Source organism: Drosophila suzukii, unplaced genomic scaffold (genome assembly GCF_043229965.1).
Source record: "Drosophila suzukii unplaced genomic scaffold, CBGP_Dsuzu_IsoJpt1.0 scf_7, whole genome shotgun sequence".
Taxonomy (NCBI): Eukaryota; Metazoa; Arthropoda; class Insecta; order Diptera; family Drosophilidae; genus Drosophila; species Drosophila suzukii.
In genome coordinates this window covers 131,119-145,228 of record NW_027255939.1, presented here as the reverse complement: position 1 = coordinate 145,228, position 14,110 = coordinate 131,119, and the positions used below count along the sequence as shown (strand labels likewise).

Sequence of the window (14,110 nt, the reverse complement as noted above, 5' to 3'; positions counted from 1 at the left end):
GGCTAATCGATTTATTAGGTTCTAGCTCAGCATGGTGGAATGAAGTGACCTGTACTGGCTTATTTTCCTTCGGATTGGGACTATTTTTATTAATTTTAAATTGTCTTATAAGTCGAAAAGAAGAGGAGGACCTTGAAGACTACGTGCATCGTCAGCTGACTCGATCTCGTTCCGGTAATATGTTCTTATATATGTTAATGCGATTTCTTCCACATAAGATCAATGCTATTTAGGACACCGACTTGAGCGCGATGTAGAAACAGGAGTACTGACCACGCGTCATGCTCGAAAAGCGGTTGCCTTACAACAAAGTGGGCGGCAGAACTCTCCCACAGATGTAGCTGTCGTAAATTGCGGCTCTACAGAAACAATATGCAATGGAACAATAGTTGGACGAAATGGTAAGAACAGATCAGTAGCTCAGCGAAAACTGTAATTAAAAATGTTTTTAGGATTAAAAAGCTCTGATGTCATTCTTGAAAAAATTGTGGAGGAGGAGACTAATTATTTAAATGACCGTAGTGCTGGAATATCACCGATTGAAATAGAAAATGATACCAAGCAGCTGTTAGGAAGAGAATCTATAAATGATGTAATAAATATAACACGAATATGAAATTTTGTATTTAAAAAGTTATGTAAAAGTAGTACATTTATATCTTTAAAGCTTTACAAATAATATATAATATAATCAGATTAAATTCATTTTTAAATAATATTTTAAAACGTCATACGGAAGTTCCACAGAAATCGCAGAGCACCCATTCAGTGTTTCTTGTGTGCATCAATAAAAATTTTATAAGACTTAGATCTTATGCGATTTTTGTGGCACCACTGATTATCTTACCGTATCGTAATTCCATTACAGTGTAATTAATATCTGTAAATTTACTCTAATGGTAACGTAAATAAAAGAAATTAGGTTAATATAAAACCGAAACATATTAGTACACTTAGGGCCGCTTTCAAGTCCGTATGTTAAACTAAAATAAAGTTGTAAACTCCCAGTTGAATACATTTTCTAAGTTTAAAACCTACTTTAAGTTAAACATGCGGAAAAGAAAACCCGTCCTAAGATGCCCAATATCACAGCAAATTCAACTGCAGAGCATAATTTTAGTTTGTTAAGGTATCAAGTGAAGAACTGTATTGATAAATCAGAAGTGAAAAAATTTATTCAATCTTATTAAGAGTTATATAAGAAAATGTATTTATTTAAGGTATCTCATGTTTGACTGATCGAATCCTTTTGGGCTTACATTTTGTACTTTAATATACTTTTATATACATTTTTACCTTCATACCAAGAATAATTCTTAACATACACGTCTTACTTACTTTTATTACCATATGCTTCTTTTTTATATTTTATTTAAAAAATCATCCAATAAAAGGAAATAAAAAATACGTATATGTACTATTATTATTTTTATTATTACAAAGTGGCATACAAGAAAAAAAAACTGTTTACATACATTTAGTCCAGTAATGTTCTATATTACACTATTATATTGGGTTGGCAAGAAAGTCATGTCGTTTTTTTTCAATATTTTCAAAGATGATTTATTTATATCAGGACTTATAATTAATCAATTATGTATTGGCCGTTTTGTTCGACCACTAATGACCATCTCTCGGGCAGCTGCATAATTCCGCGCTCGAAGAACTTTTGGTCTTTTCCAGCAAAGAATCGAGACAAGTGGTTTTCGACAGCCTCATCTGAATCAAAGTTTTTACCATTCAAAGAGTTTTGAAGAGAGCGAAACAAATGGTAATCTGAAGGTGCTAAGTCCGGACTATAAGGTGGATGTGGTAGCACTTCCCAATTCAGCTCCGTTAATTTTTGCCGAGTGACCAAAGATGTGTGGGGCCTAGCGTTGTCATGGTGAAAGACTATACCCTTGCGATTAGCTAGTGCCGGCTCCTTTTCTTTAATTTTTTCCGCCAAATTGGATAGCTGGCGACAGTACACATCTGAATTGATGGTTTCATTCCGTCCCAGCAGCTCAAAGTGCACTACACCCTTCCAATTCCACCAAACAGACAGCATAACTTTCCTCTGATGGATATCGGCCTTTGATGTGGCTTGGGCTGGCTCATCTTTCTTGCTCCATGATCTTTTTCGTTGGACATTATTGTAAACAACCCACTTTTCGTCGCCAGTAATGATCCGCTTCAAAAAAGGATCGTTTTTAATCCGTTGCAGCAGAGAATAGCAGATGTTAATACGCTTAGTTAGGTGAATTTCCTTTAAGTTATGCGGAACCCAAACATCGAGCTTGCTTACGTAGCCAAGTTTCTTCAAATGGTTTTCAACCGTTGTATGCGACACACTGAGCTTCTCTGACATCTCCCGCGTTGAATAGCGCCGGTTTTCATCCAGCAAAGCCTGAATTTGTTCGTCAAAAACGGCCGATGGTCGACCAGAACGTGGGGCGTCTTTAACTCCAAAATCTCCAAGCCTGAATTTGGCAAACCAGCGCTGACATTGGCGATCACTCATGGCATCTTTACCATACACTTCGCACAATTTTTCGCGAGCTTCGACCGCTTTTTTTCCTTTTCGGAAGTAAAAAAGCAAAATATGCCGAAAATGCTCACTTTGGTCCTCCATGTTTAATTTGCTATAGCTTCCACAAATGTTATCGAATAATTACCAAATTTTCGTCGATAGTACCTAAGACAATAAGCTTTAAAACGATACTAAAAAGTGTGACCCTGGTGCTCGATTAGTCGTAAATAAATTAGATTAAAAACGATTACTAAAAAAAACGACATGACTTTCTTGCCCACCCAATACAATAAATTTTAGCTCGATGGCTGCTAGCAAAACGTATTCGCTTTGAATCGCCATATTAAACTGTGTTCATTAAAAAGATCGATAATGCAAGAACTCTTGGAAACGGACCTCAAAGTTGAAAATTAATTTTTTTTGCCTTTTTAAATCGGAATTACAGAGTTTGTTAGTTCGTCAAAACATTTAAGAAGTTCTACTCTTTAAAATAATGTTAGAATTTTTTAAGGGATATTTAACGATCGCACCTTCAACATACAAAAGTTCTGATATCAACCTTTGTGTCGAATGTATATATAATATAAAATATTGATTATTATTTTGATATAAAAAAATCAAACTTTACTTTATTGAGTTGGATTAAGAAATGATTTTAATTAAGCTAAAAAATTATTCATTATGACTAGCGTCGATCCATCGCTACCACCGTCTCTGTTGCTGCTGCCGTTTCTGCTAACGTTCTTTATTATCATTGGCTGCTGCTCTTCATCGCTGTCGCTGTTGACCAAATTTAGTTATCATTGGCCAATGCATTTAAGTTATATGGGTGTTAAGTGTTCCCTCCTTAAACGCGACTGTCATCGGTCGCAACGTAGTAGAGTATAGGTCCGGAATGTGGAGGATTTTCTTGCGTTTCTGGAATGAAAGCCGATGTACTTTCCGTTGACTTCTGTCTTCGTAGGAGTTCCGTGATCGATCCTATTATTAGTAGAAGTAGGATGATGGCGGATCCGTAACTAACGGAAGATTCTATAGTTGTTTTGCTTCTTAGTTTTCCAAGCGCTTTTGTGTTGTTGATATTCCCTTCAGTTCTGCAGTAGGGACGCGGTGACATGGCTCAAGGCAAAAAGCTTTTTTTTTTTTGTGCCTTAAACGCTGTGCCGCTGTTGACGTCAGCAGAGAAGTCGGCGCAGCGTAGAAGACTGCCTACGAAAACGATCGTGCAACAAAAAGAGGCAGCTATTCGGAGCTTCCCTCTCTTTCTTTGTCTTATAATCTGCGTGGACTCGGCGCTCTCAGAGACAAATTTCGGCAGGTCCGTTATTTCTTTTGAGTCTCTCCGTTATGTTCGGCTAGCGACTAATGTTTCGCCGGAAAAATTTTGGTGGCGCAGCGACATGTGAATGCCCTTATATTTTAGGAGCATTATTGTATATAAAAAAAAAACTAATATAGTTTTATAAAAGTAAATTATTTGATTATAGTAAAATTAAGTAAATTGAATTTACTTTTAATGTTCTGCTTAGGTATTATACATTAATATTACAATATAATTTTTTAGTTAAGTTATCGAAGTTAAGTCCGTTAAAATGTATTTAAATATTTAAAACATTTTAATAGTACCATTATTAAAAACTTCATTTTGCATTTTTTACTCAAAAAGTAAAAATTATGTAGTCGGATATTTTTCGCTTTAGAAAGGGTATAGGTGCAGTGGCACGCGCCAACAGCAAAGAGAAAACAAAAGAACTCAAGTAAAGGGGTGAGAAAAAGACTTTGTTCATTCTGTTTGAGTTATTGAAAGGGAAGCAAGCCATTTAAATTGTGCGCAGCAGATTTACTTTTTTCGTTTTTTAAAGTGAAAATAATAAAGTCAGGTAAGTGTTACATTAAGTTGAAGATGTTGTGCATTGATCTTAGTTTAAAGTATTAAGGTATTCAATGGGTTCCGCTAGCCGAAAGTGGATGATGAAATGTTTTGCGCCAATAAAAATCCTGCAAAGGGTGAAACACAGCTCTAAATATGCAAGAAAACAAATAAAACGCATTTTTTAAACATATGATCATACATTTTATGAGGAGCGTTGGCCAAGGATTCGGAGGATCTGGACAAAGGTTTAAGAAAGGCGATGACCAATGTAAAAAGCAAATTAACGTAACATAAAATTGGGTTTAATAACAAAAATTGTCCTTTAACAGAAAACCTAAATAACATTATTTAATTCAAATATATTTAAAAGTATATACAAATTTATGTATTTTAAATTCTATAAGTAAAAACTCATCGGAGAAATTCTGATTTTCACAAGTGATTTCACTTGGGACGTGTCACTTGCAAGTGATTTCATAAGTGAAAACTCATGGAAAAAATCCGATTTTCACAAGTGATTTCACTTTGGAAGTGTCACCGGCATGTGACGGGCCATACAAAAAATGAGTTTAAGGAACAAGTGGAATCCCGTGGGACTTCGAAAAATTTTTATTTGAATTTTCACTTGTGAAAATGCGGACATCCCATACAATTTTCTATATGGAGCGTCATGTCCCACGGGATTCACAATGTGATTCACAAGTGAAACTTTTTTTTTGGAACTGAGGGTTGAGTTCCTTGACCATATGTAGTGAGAGAACTTCCTCTAACTTCGCCTTTTCGCCCATTAGTTGGAACAACGGAGGTTCTTGTTCGACCATGTTGATTTCCCTTGACTTGTAAGTAGGTTCGCCAATAGTTACGGTTGAATTACGGTGTTGTATTATGAAGGACCCTCGCAGTTGTAGAAGTTTTTCGTCTAGCGAGACTGGCCCATTGAAGTCGTTCAGCAGTATGGTGCCTGGCAGTATTTCATCAAAGTCCGGTATGTTTTGATTGTTGATCAACTTACATTCTGGTTCTCGAAGGTTCAGGAGAGCGTTTACGCAAATATCATTGCTTAAATCTAACAAATTTTCTGAACTACAAATTTTTTAATCATTATGAGATTCACAAGGTTTTTTAATTGCAAATAATTGTCTCTTGCATTCTAACAAATTTTCATATTTCATATCATTGATTACTTGGGCTTTTTTAATTGCTTTAATTTTTATATTTTTACAATTATCTGTTTTGATGGTTAGGAGGCTAATAATATAAATAAGGTCATTGCCATTTGTGGCTAATTTAAGTTTAGCAAATTTCAATAATTCCTCAATGTTAAAAAATAAGTCGTTTTTTTTTAAAGATATCTTCTACCACTGTGGTTTCTGTGCTCGTGAATACAAAAAAATTTATTGTGTTCGATTTGGCCCATGTAATTGAGTATATAATGTTGGTTATTTCATCTTTTATTAATTGAATTTTATTCTTTAAAATATTTGCTTTCTGATTTACGATTTCTTCCGAACTCTTGGTAACTTTCAATATTGCACTAGTGGCATTGGTAAGTTGGTTAATCTTTTGATTAATTAATCTGTTCATTACTACCTGTTTATTGTTGTTTTCTAATGGCTAATCTATTTTATTTTCTAAGTTCTCGTAGTCGTGGTGGTCTGGTGATCCCGCCAGCTTTTTCCATGCGGTACCTATTGCTTTAATTGCCCTTTTTTGTCTTTTTATACCCTTGCAGAGGGTATTATGATTTCAGTCAGAAGTTTGCAACGCAGTGAATCGCAAAATTGGTGGGAAAATTATATGAAACAAATTATAGCTTCGATGTTTTTTAACATAAAACCTCCTACGCTTGGAAATAACTTTTTATACCCTTGCAGAGTGAAGGAGACGTTTCCGACCCCATAAAGTATATACATTCTTGATCAGCATCACTACACTAGTCGATCCAGCCATGTCCGTCTGTCCGTCCGTTTCTACGCAAACTAGTCTCTCAGTTTTAAAGCTATCGGGCTGAAACTTTCCCAAAAGTCGTATATCTTTTGCAGGTAGTATATAAGTCGGAACCAGCCGGAGCGGACAACTATATAATAATCGGAAAAAAATGTACAAAAATGATATCTTTGGTGTTTTTTAACATATTACCTCCTTTCCTTGGAATAACATTTTTTAATTAGTTTTGAATTTCGAATTAAATTTTTTCAAAATCGGAAGACTATATATATATATTTTCTGTATTTTTAAATTAAATAAATATAACTGCAAGCTTGTGCTTGCCGAAGTTAATTTCCCTTCTTGTATTAATTAGTTTTGCATTTCGAATTTAATTTTTTCAAAATCGGACGACTATATTATATAGCTGCCATAAAAACGTCCGGAAAATTGGTGGGAAAATTATATGAAACAAATTATAGCTTCGGTGTATTTTGACATTTTATCTTATATTATGTAAGGAACTGATTTTTGTGTCTGCTCGCTACGAGATTCGTGCGGATAGCTCAGAAAATTGTGTGTTCGTCCCACCAAAATTATAGATAGATCAGTGAGAAAACAAAGGGTTCAAATGGTAACAGTGGGATTTATTCTCGTGGTATTAGTACAGCGGGTGTGTGGCTGGGCTGGCTTCGGTATCTCCTGGCTCTGGTTCCGCCGGCTGCTGGCGCTCCCCTTTCTGGCTCCTCGACGCGCTGACTCGTCTTCCTCTGGATCCTGGGTCTCGGGACGCTAGTAGTGGCCGCCTCTGCTTGCTTGCCGACGCGCTGCCTCGGCGTCGCTTGTTGCGCCTTAGACCCGCAGAGAGTTCGACCTTGTAGGCTTAGGGAAGCGTCACCGTTCTCAGATTAGGGTGAACAAGCCTTGCTCTCCAGGCCGACGCCTTTCGAGGCAATACCTGTCCCTTGCTCTGTCCCGGACGGTCCCGCTAGGTTCTTGCTCAGTTCGCACTGACAGTCAAGGCTGCCGCCAGGAAGCTGTCTAGCGGTTCACTTCGCTTTACGCCTAGCGCAGACGAACGTTCCACCCGGCTTCACCCTAATGCGTGACGTCCGCGACGCTCCTGCGCTCCCCAATGAGCTCCGTGTGGCGATGGTAACGTGGCTGCCGGAAATGTCTGCTGGTGTCGCTGTCGATGTCCTCTGCGCTGTCTTCTGACCAGTATCTCGTCGTTCTGGCAATCGGGGAGCTGGGCGATTGCTGTTCGGGAACTTCGCCGGTAATCGCAGGGCTCTCCAGGCGGCCGCCTCTTGAAACCGCAAATCGATCTACCACTCGTCCGTCACGCCAGGTCCTGCTTGGTCGGGCAAGGTACGCTGGGTCGCAGACAACTTTCCTCCCCAAGCTGACGGTTCTTCGTCGTAGGACTCTTTTGCTTGTCTCTGACAGACCCGCCGGGCGACTCGCCAGGGTGTGGTCGTGACAAAGTTGGTAAACAAACGCCTTGACTTAGCCGCGTGATGCCTTCCAGAACTCAGCCACCTGTGTCTCAATTCGGAGATTCCTGATGTCCCAATCCCGAAAGTCTCGACGTGGCGATCTTGCTCCGTGTGTGCTTCCCACGGCGCTGCTTCCGACGACTCGCTTGGTTGTAGCTCCCTCGTAGATTATTTGCTTGACTGATTTGACTGATTTGCTTTAACTGATCTTGAAGGTTTGACTCCTCGTGATCGACTGATCCAGCTGCCAGCGCTCTGCGGCCTTATATAGGGCCTCCGGGAACCGTTATTTCGCTGGATCTCTCCTCTCCGGGTCCAAAGTATGTGACTCCTGGTTGACCCACTTGTCCTTCTTGTACCGCTTCCAATCGATGCTCTGCCCACTGCTGCCATCCCGCTGATTCCCGTGATGCTTGTGGCACGCCTGTGTGCCGCTCCACTGCCGAGATGTGTCACCCGGTCCAAAGTTCACGGGAGAGTCCAAAGTCCGGTGAAGTTCCGTTATCCTGATTTTGCACACGGCACTCTTGCCTTGCCCGCGAAGTCTCCATGCTTGGTCTCCAAACTCTCTCGCTCTCCGTCCTTGGTCTCCAAACTCTCTCGATCTCCATCCTTGGTCTCCAAACTCTCTCGCTGTCCATCCTTGTTCTCCAAACTCTCTCGTTCTCCATCCAAGTCTCCAAACTCTCTTTGCCGCGCCGTTACTATGCGAATCAGCCGCGTAACTGGTAAGCGGCCGGCCATCTGCTGCTGCTTCTATTTGTGGAGAGTTATTCAACTCCTCACATTCCCCCCTTACTTCGGGAAAAATTTAGAACTTGTTTCTACTTTCCGGCCTTCTAGCCTTCGAGTCCTTGTGATTCCCGCGGCGCTCCCTCGTTGCTCCCTCGATGCTCCCTCGACGCTCTTAGCTCCCTTGAGTTTCTACAGCGCTGGTCATCCTCCTCGCAGCAACTTTAAATCTCCCGCGCCGATATCTCCCGTGTTTCCACTGGGACATCGATACTCATGGGCTATCGATCCCCAGCTCGCTGCTCGTTGCTGCGTCTCACTCCTTTCCATGTTTCCTCCGCCTGGTCACACCATTCGTGCCTGGTCGATGTTTATTCGCATATCGATACCGACGGTGCAGCGTTGCCACCTGCTCGTTGCGATATTTCCACCTTGGCCGATATTTCCATTTTCGTGTGCCTATCGATCGCACTATCGTCCAGTGCCAATCGATCGCCTATCGAGGCGCCCCCTTCTCTGGCTCGTGGTGATTTTGCAACTTTCATAGGTAAGTTTCTTTTGCATTTCTTTCACTCCTTTTCACCTCATCCTTTCGTCCTCTCTCGCCCTTCACTCGTCCTCTGTTGGCAGCATCTGACTCCATATTGGCAGCTTTCGAGAGCGGGTGCGGAGAGGACTTCGCATTCACTTTGCACCCAGGAACAGCAGGTAAGTATTTGATGTTCATTTCTACTTCCTGCACTAAGACCCTTTGAATTTCAGGTTGCTGGTGCGGCCCATGCATGCCCCGTTCTTTTTCTTGTTTTTAGTTAACTGTTGGTGTGGTGCGTGTTTCTGTCTTTTGTAACCAGCTGGCTACGGTGTAGATCTGATTCTGCACCGTCCTCCCCTTTTCCTCGGGTAACAACTAGACGAGCTCGTCCGGCGCATTCCGTATAGAATCTCCGGATGCTGCTGTATATGTCTGGACTGCGCGACTTGTGTTGCTTGTCTTCCTCCGCGCATACTCTCTTCTACGTGGCGTAATCGGTTGACTCTGGCTCGCGCCCGACGCTGAAACCTGTTGCCTTGCGGTTGGATCCCTACACGTTACCCGTGTCTTTGTGCCGTTTTGTAAGTGTCCCTTCCGCCTGGCGTTATTGCGGATGACTTTGGCAACTGCCCGAAGCTGAATCCTGTTGCCATACGGTCGGGATCACCATCCATCCTTATCCACGTCCTTGTGCCCTACCCTTGTGGTTGACCTTTCTGCGTGGCGTGTGGATGACTCTCGCTTCGGCCTGACGCCTAATCCTGTGGCCTCGCAGTCTGGATCAACGTGAGATCCTTATCCATGTCCTTGTTCTATCCTGACTGTCCTTTCCGTGTGGCGTATGGATGACTCTCGCTTCGGCCTGACGCCTAATCCTGTCGCCTCGTACCTGTCGTTAGACATCTGACGTTTCTGTTGTGTGCTCGTTTTGTTGTTGCTTGAGCTCGCCAACGTGAACTGTCTTTTCTTTTATCGACTGTGTGTGGCTAATTTTGCAGATCACTGGAGAGACGAAATCTACAAACTGGTAAGGGCCATCGTACCTCGGGGATAGTTTTGCAGCGAATCGTTCGGCCGCTTTGGACAGGTGACGTTCCTTGGCCCACACTATGTCGCCCACCGCTGGTGACCATTGCCTCCTTCTCAGATTGTAGTGTCTGACTTGGTCCTGGGACGCCTGAATACCTCGAGTACCTCTCTCAGTTTGTTGGCATTTTCCTTAGGGGTCGCCGTAGCTCGTCCAGTGCCTAGGATTTCCTTATCATATAGGCTGTTGGGTAGACTCGGTTCCCTTCCCTGGGTTAGAAACGCCGGTGTATGGCCGTTGGATTCCGATGTGTTCGTGTTCACTGCTAGCATAATCTCCGGCCACTTCTCGTCCCAGTTTCTCTGGTCCTGCCCTGCGAATTGCGCAATCATGGCCTTGACCGTTCTGTTTGCTCGTTCGGTCGGATTCTCTTGTGGTGTGTATGGCGCGGTGAATTGTTGACTAATACCCATCTCAGCCAAGAAATTTTTAAAGATGCGGCTTGCAAACTGTACTCCATTGTCCGTTATGACCACCTTCGAGACCCCGTACCTTGCGATTATGCGCTCCCTAAACGCCTTATTGAGCGACTCTGCTGTCGCACTGCGCAGGGGCACCAGTTTCGTCCATTTCGAAAACCTGTCTATCATGACCAGCAGAATTTGGTTCCCGTGCTTAAATCTTGGTAGGGGACCGACGAAGTCTGCACATACCGTGGCCCATGGTTCCTCCGGCACTTGGATCAACATCTTCCCGGCCGCCTGCATCTGATTGGGCTTAAACCGCATGCAAATTTCGCATTTTCTTAAGTGGGCTCGGGCGTCTCTATGCATTCCTGGCCAGTAGTATAAGGCTGCCAACCGTGCAATTGTCCTCCGGCTTCCTACGTGCCCTGCAGACGGTGCGTCGTGATTTTCCCTCAACACTGTTTCTCGTAGCGACTTTGGGACGCACATCTTCCATGACGCGACGTCTTCACTGCCTGCTCGGTGAGGTATGTTTCTGTACAGTGTCTCACCATCCATAACATAGTCCGGGTACTTCTGCGGTTGGGTCCTTATCTTTTCGCCCATGTCCTTGATCCAGCTGCACCCTCCTGAAGCTATTGTTGCCGACGCCTCTTTTACTCCTCGTAGCGTCTCTGGTAGTGGTTGTCTTGATAATGCGTCGGCCACCACGTTTAGTTGACCCTTTCTGTACGCTATCTCAAAGTCGTATTGTTGTAGCTTTAGGGCCCATCTGGCTATCCTTCCTGAAGGGCTTTCGATGCTGTTGAGCCACTTCAGGGCCATGTGGTCGGTTACTACCTTGTCACTCGATGTCCCAGGTACAGCAGTTCCTTTTTAAAGAATTGGCATTTTTCTGGATTCAGCCTCAGGTTTGCCTTGACGCCGGAACACTTCTCTTAGGTTTCTTTTGTGTTCTTCCAGCGTGCGACCGATCACTATTATGTCATCCTGGTAAGCGAATGCGTGAGGTGACATCTCGGGGCCAATTACTTGGTCCAAAACTCGCTGAAACGTTGCCGACGCCGAGTGAAGTCCGAACGGCATTACCCTCCACTGAAACAGACCTTTGCCTGGTACCGTGAACGCCGTATATTGCCTGCTTCTCTCTTCCAGTGGGATTTGCCAGTATCCATCCTTCAGGTCCAAACTGCTGATGTACCGCGCTTCCCTTAGTTGATCCAGGATGTAGTTTATGCGGGGCATTGGGTAGGCATCCTTCACTGACTTTGCGTTGATCTGCCTGAAGTCGACACACAGTCTCCACTTGCCTGTCTTCTTTTTCACCATCACGATGGGGGAGCTGTATGGGCTTTTTGAATGTATGAACCCCATTTGGAGAAGCTCGTCCACCTTTGCGTTGATTTCCCCTTGAATTTTTGGGTTCTTGGGGTAGTATCTCTGCTTGATTGGCTTGTCATCCTTCATTTTGATCTGGTGTTCTGCCATATTCGATGTTCCCGTCATTGTGCTGAAGTCTGCCAGCTCTGCTTCAAGGAACGCTGTTGTATCGTCCAACTCGTTTACTTGTTGAACGACTGCTACTGATAGCTTCTCCTCGAGCCATACATTGTGTCGGTTCCTGGCTGGTATAATTATCTCGTGTCCAGCACACCTTATCTCGGTTCCGACTTGTTTCAGGAAGTTCCATCCCAACACTAGTGGATCCACTACTCCGGGTAAAATCAACAGGCTCATGTCACTTGTTTGTTGCCGAATTTGACCTCCACCTCGAGCTGCGCATCAATTCCGCCGCACCTTCCATCTGCCAACCTAACTTGCCGTCTCGTCTTTGTAATCCTTCCTAGAGCAGCAATATTGTCCGCCGATTCTTCGCTAACGAAGCTTGCCGTTGCTTCGGTATCGATTGTGGCTTTGTAGCTGTTTTCACCAATCATCACAGCTGCGGACAACTGCTGCTCCTCTCCGATTAGCTTGCCCGTTAGTTCGGAGAGGTGACATTGCGCGATCCCCGCTCGCCTCTCTGCGGCTGAGATTGCTGGCCATTTCCCGATCGTTGGCAGCAATCGACGCTCCTGACACCCACCTTGCCGCATATCCAGAAAAATAACAGCCGCTGGTTTCGACATCCTCTAGGCCAGTGTCCGTTCCCACCGCATTTTCGACAGGCCTCCTGCGGGTCTGTGATATGGGTGGCATCTTGTGGCCTCTGTGTGTTGCTTGGCGGCTTCCATCCGGTATTGTTTGGCTATCTCTGTTGCTGTGGGGGTGGTGTCCAAAGGCCTCCGCGTGGTGCGTCTGTTGCCTGCTGTCGTCTGGCTTGGTGTGGTGGTGACCCTTGGTCATTTCCTCGTGTGTCCTGGTTATCTGTCTCCTCGCATCTTCTGCATGTCACCTGCATTGGTGACGCCGACTTGCTCTTTGAGAACTTGCTCTCCTGTGCAAAAACTTCCCGTTCCTTTTCAAGTTCTTCGTACTCATCGGCTAGGATCATTAGCGTATCCAGGTCCGACACTTTGTATGCTCTTTAGAAAATACGTAGGCTTGGTGTGCAGTTCTCTTTAATGACCCTTAACGTTTCTGTCGTAGAGTAGTTAAGTGGCCTCACCATCGTCTGCATGTCGATCATGTAGTCCTTGAACGATTCGCTGAAGCCTTGCTTCCGTTGCCGGACCTGGTCCGCTAGCCTGGTGAAGAAATCTCTTGGCAGAAAATAGGTGTGGAAGCTTTCTATGAACTCTGCCCAGGTTCTCCATTGCTTGTTGTTGGCGATGAACCATTTCAACGCCCTTCCTTTAAGCAACTCTGGCATCGCTCGAGGGATCATATCAAGGTCCAAGCCGTACGTGTTGGCGGACCATTCTACCTGCTCCAGGAACTCAAATGGTTTTTTCGCCCCGTCGAACCTGAACGACCATTCGCGGACCTGTTTAGCGACCTTTGCATAGTCCGACTGGCTTGGTCTCGGGGTCAGCGCTGTTGTTTTCTTATCCTGGCTTGACCCTCTCCAGTGGGCCTCTTTTTGCATGTGGTCAAAGCTCAGGCTTGCCACCAGGTTGTCCCCTTCAGCGTTCGTTAACGTAATGCTTGGGCCGGCTCTGTCGTGGTATGTTGCTTCCAGCTCGACTCAGATGTCGACAAGTTGTGGGTCGTTCTCTGTTTTTGAGTAGTATTCCGACAGTGACTTCCTCAGGTCTTCTAGCCTGCCCTCCAGGGCGACATTAAGCCTCTGTGCGACATGGGCGAAGTTCTCCTTCTTGAGTCGGTAAATCCACTACTTTCCCATTTTTGTTGTGCTGGTCTCACTGTTGGGACAATCACCTTGGGGGCCAGATGTAACGAACTGATTTTTGTGTCTGCTCGCTACGAGATTCGTGCGGCTAGCTCAGAAGATTGTGTGTTCGTCCCACCAAATTTATATGACGTGATTGCCCGTAGATCAGTGGGAAAACAAAGGGTTCAAATGGTAACAGTGGGATTTATTCTCGTGGTATTAGTACAGCGGGTGTGTGGCTGGGCTGGCTTCGGTATCTCCTGGCTCT

At 44.0% G+C, this 14,110-nt stretch overlaps 1 protein-coding gene across 11 annotated transcripts in view; it reads left to right on the top strand.

The window, feature by feature from the left end:
• Positions 1-14,110, top strand: part of LOC108013786 (uncharacterized) — a 477,552-nt gene that overhangs the window by 442,221 nt on the left and 21,221 nt on the right. For 6 of the 11 annotated variants that reach the window (XM_070999381.1, XM_070999385.1, XM_070999383.1 and 3 more), the window contains 3 exons: positions 19-174; positions 234-401; positions 453-1,411. The exons of the other annotated variants lie outside the window; for them this stretch is intronic. In XM_070999381.1, coding sequence (XP_070855482.1) covers positions 19-174; positions 234-401; positions 453-616 — 488 coding nt within the window. In that variant the 3' untranslated portion in view covers positions 617-1,411. Of the gene's footprint in view, positions 1-18; positions 175-233; positions 402-452; positions 1,412-14,110 lie in introns of those variants that run through there. 11 annotated transcript variants of the gene reach the window in all.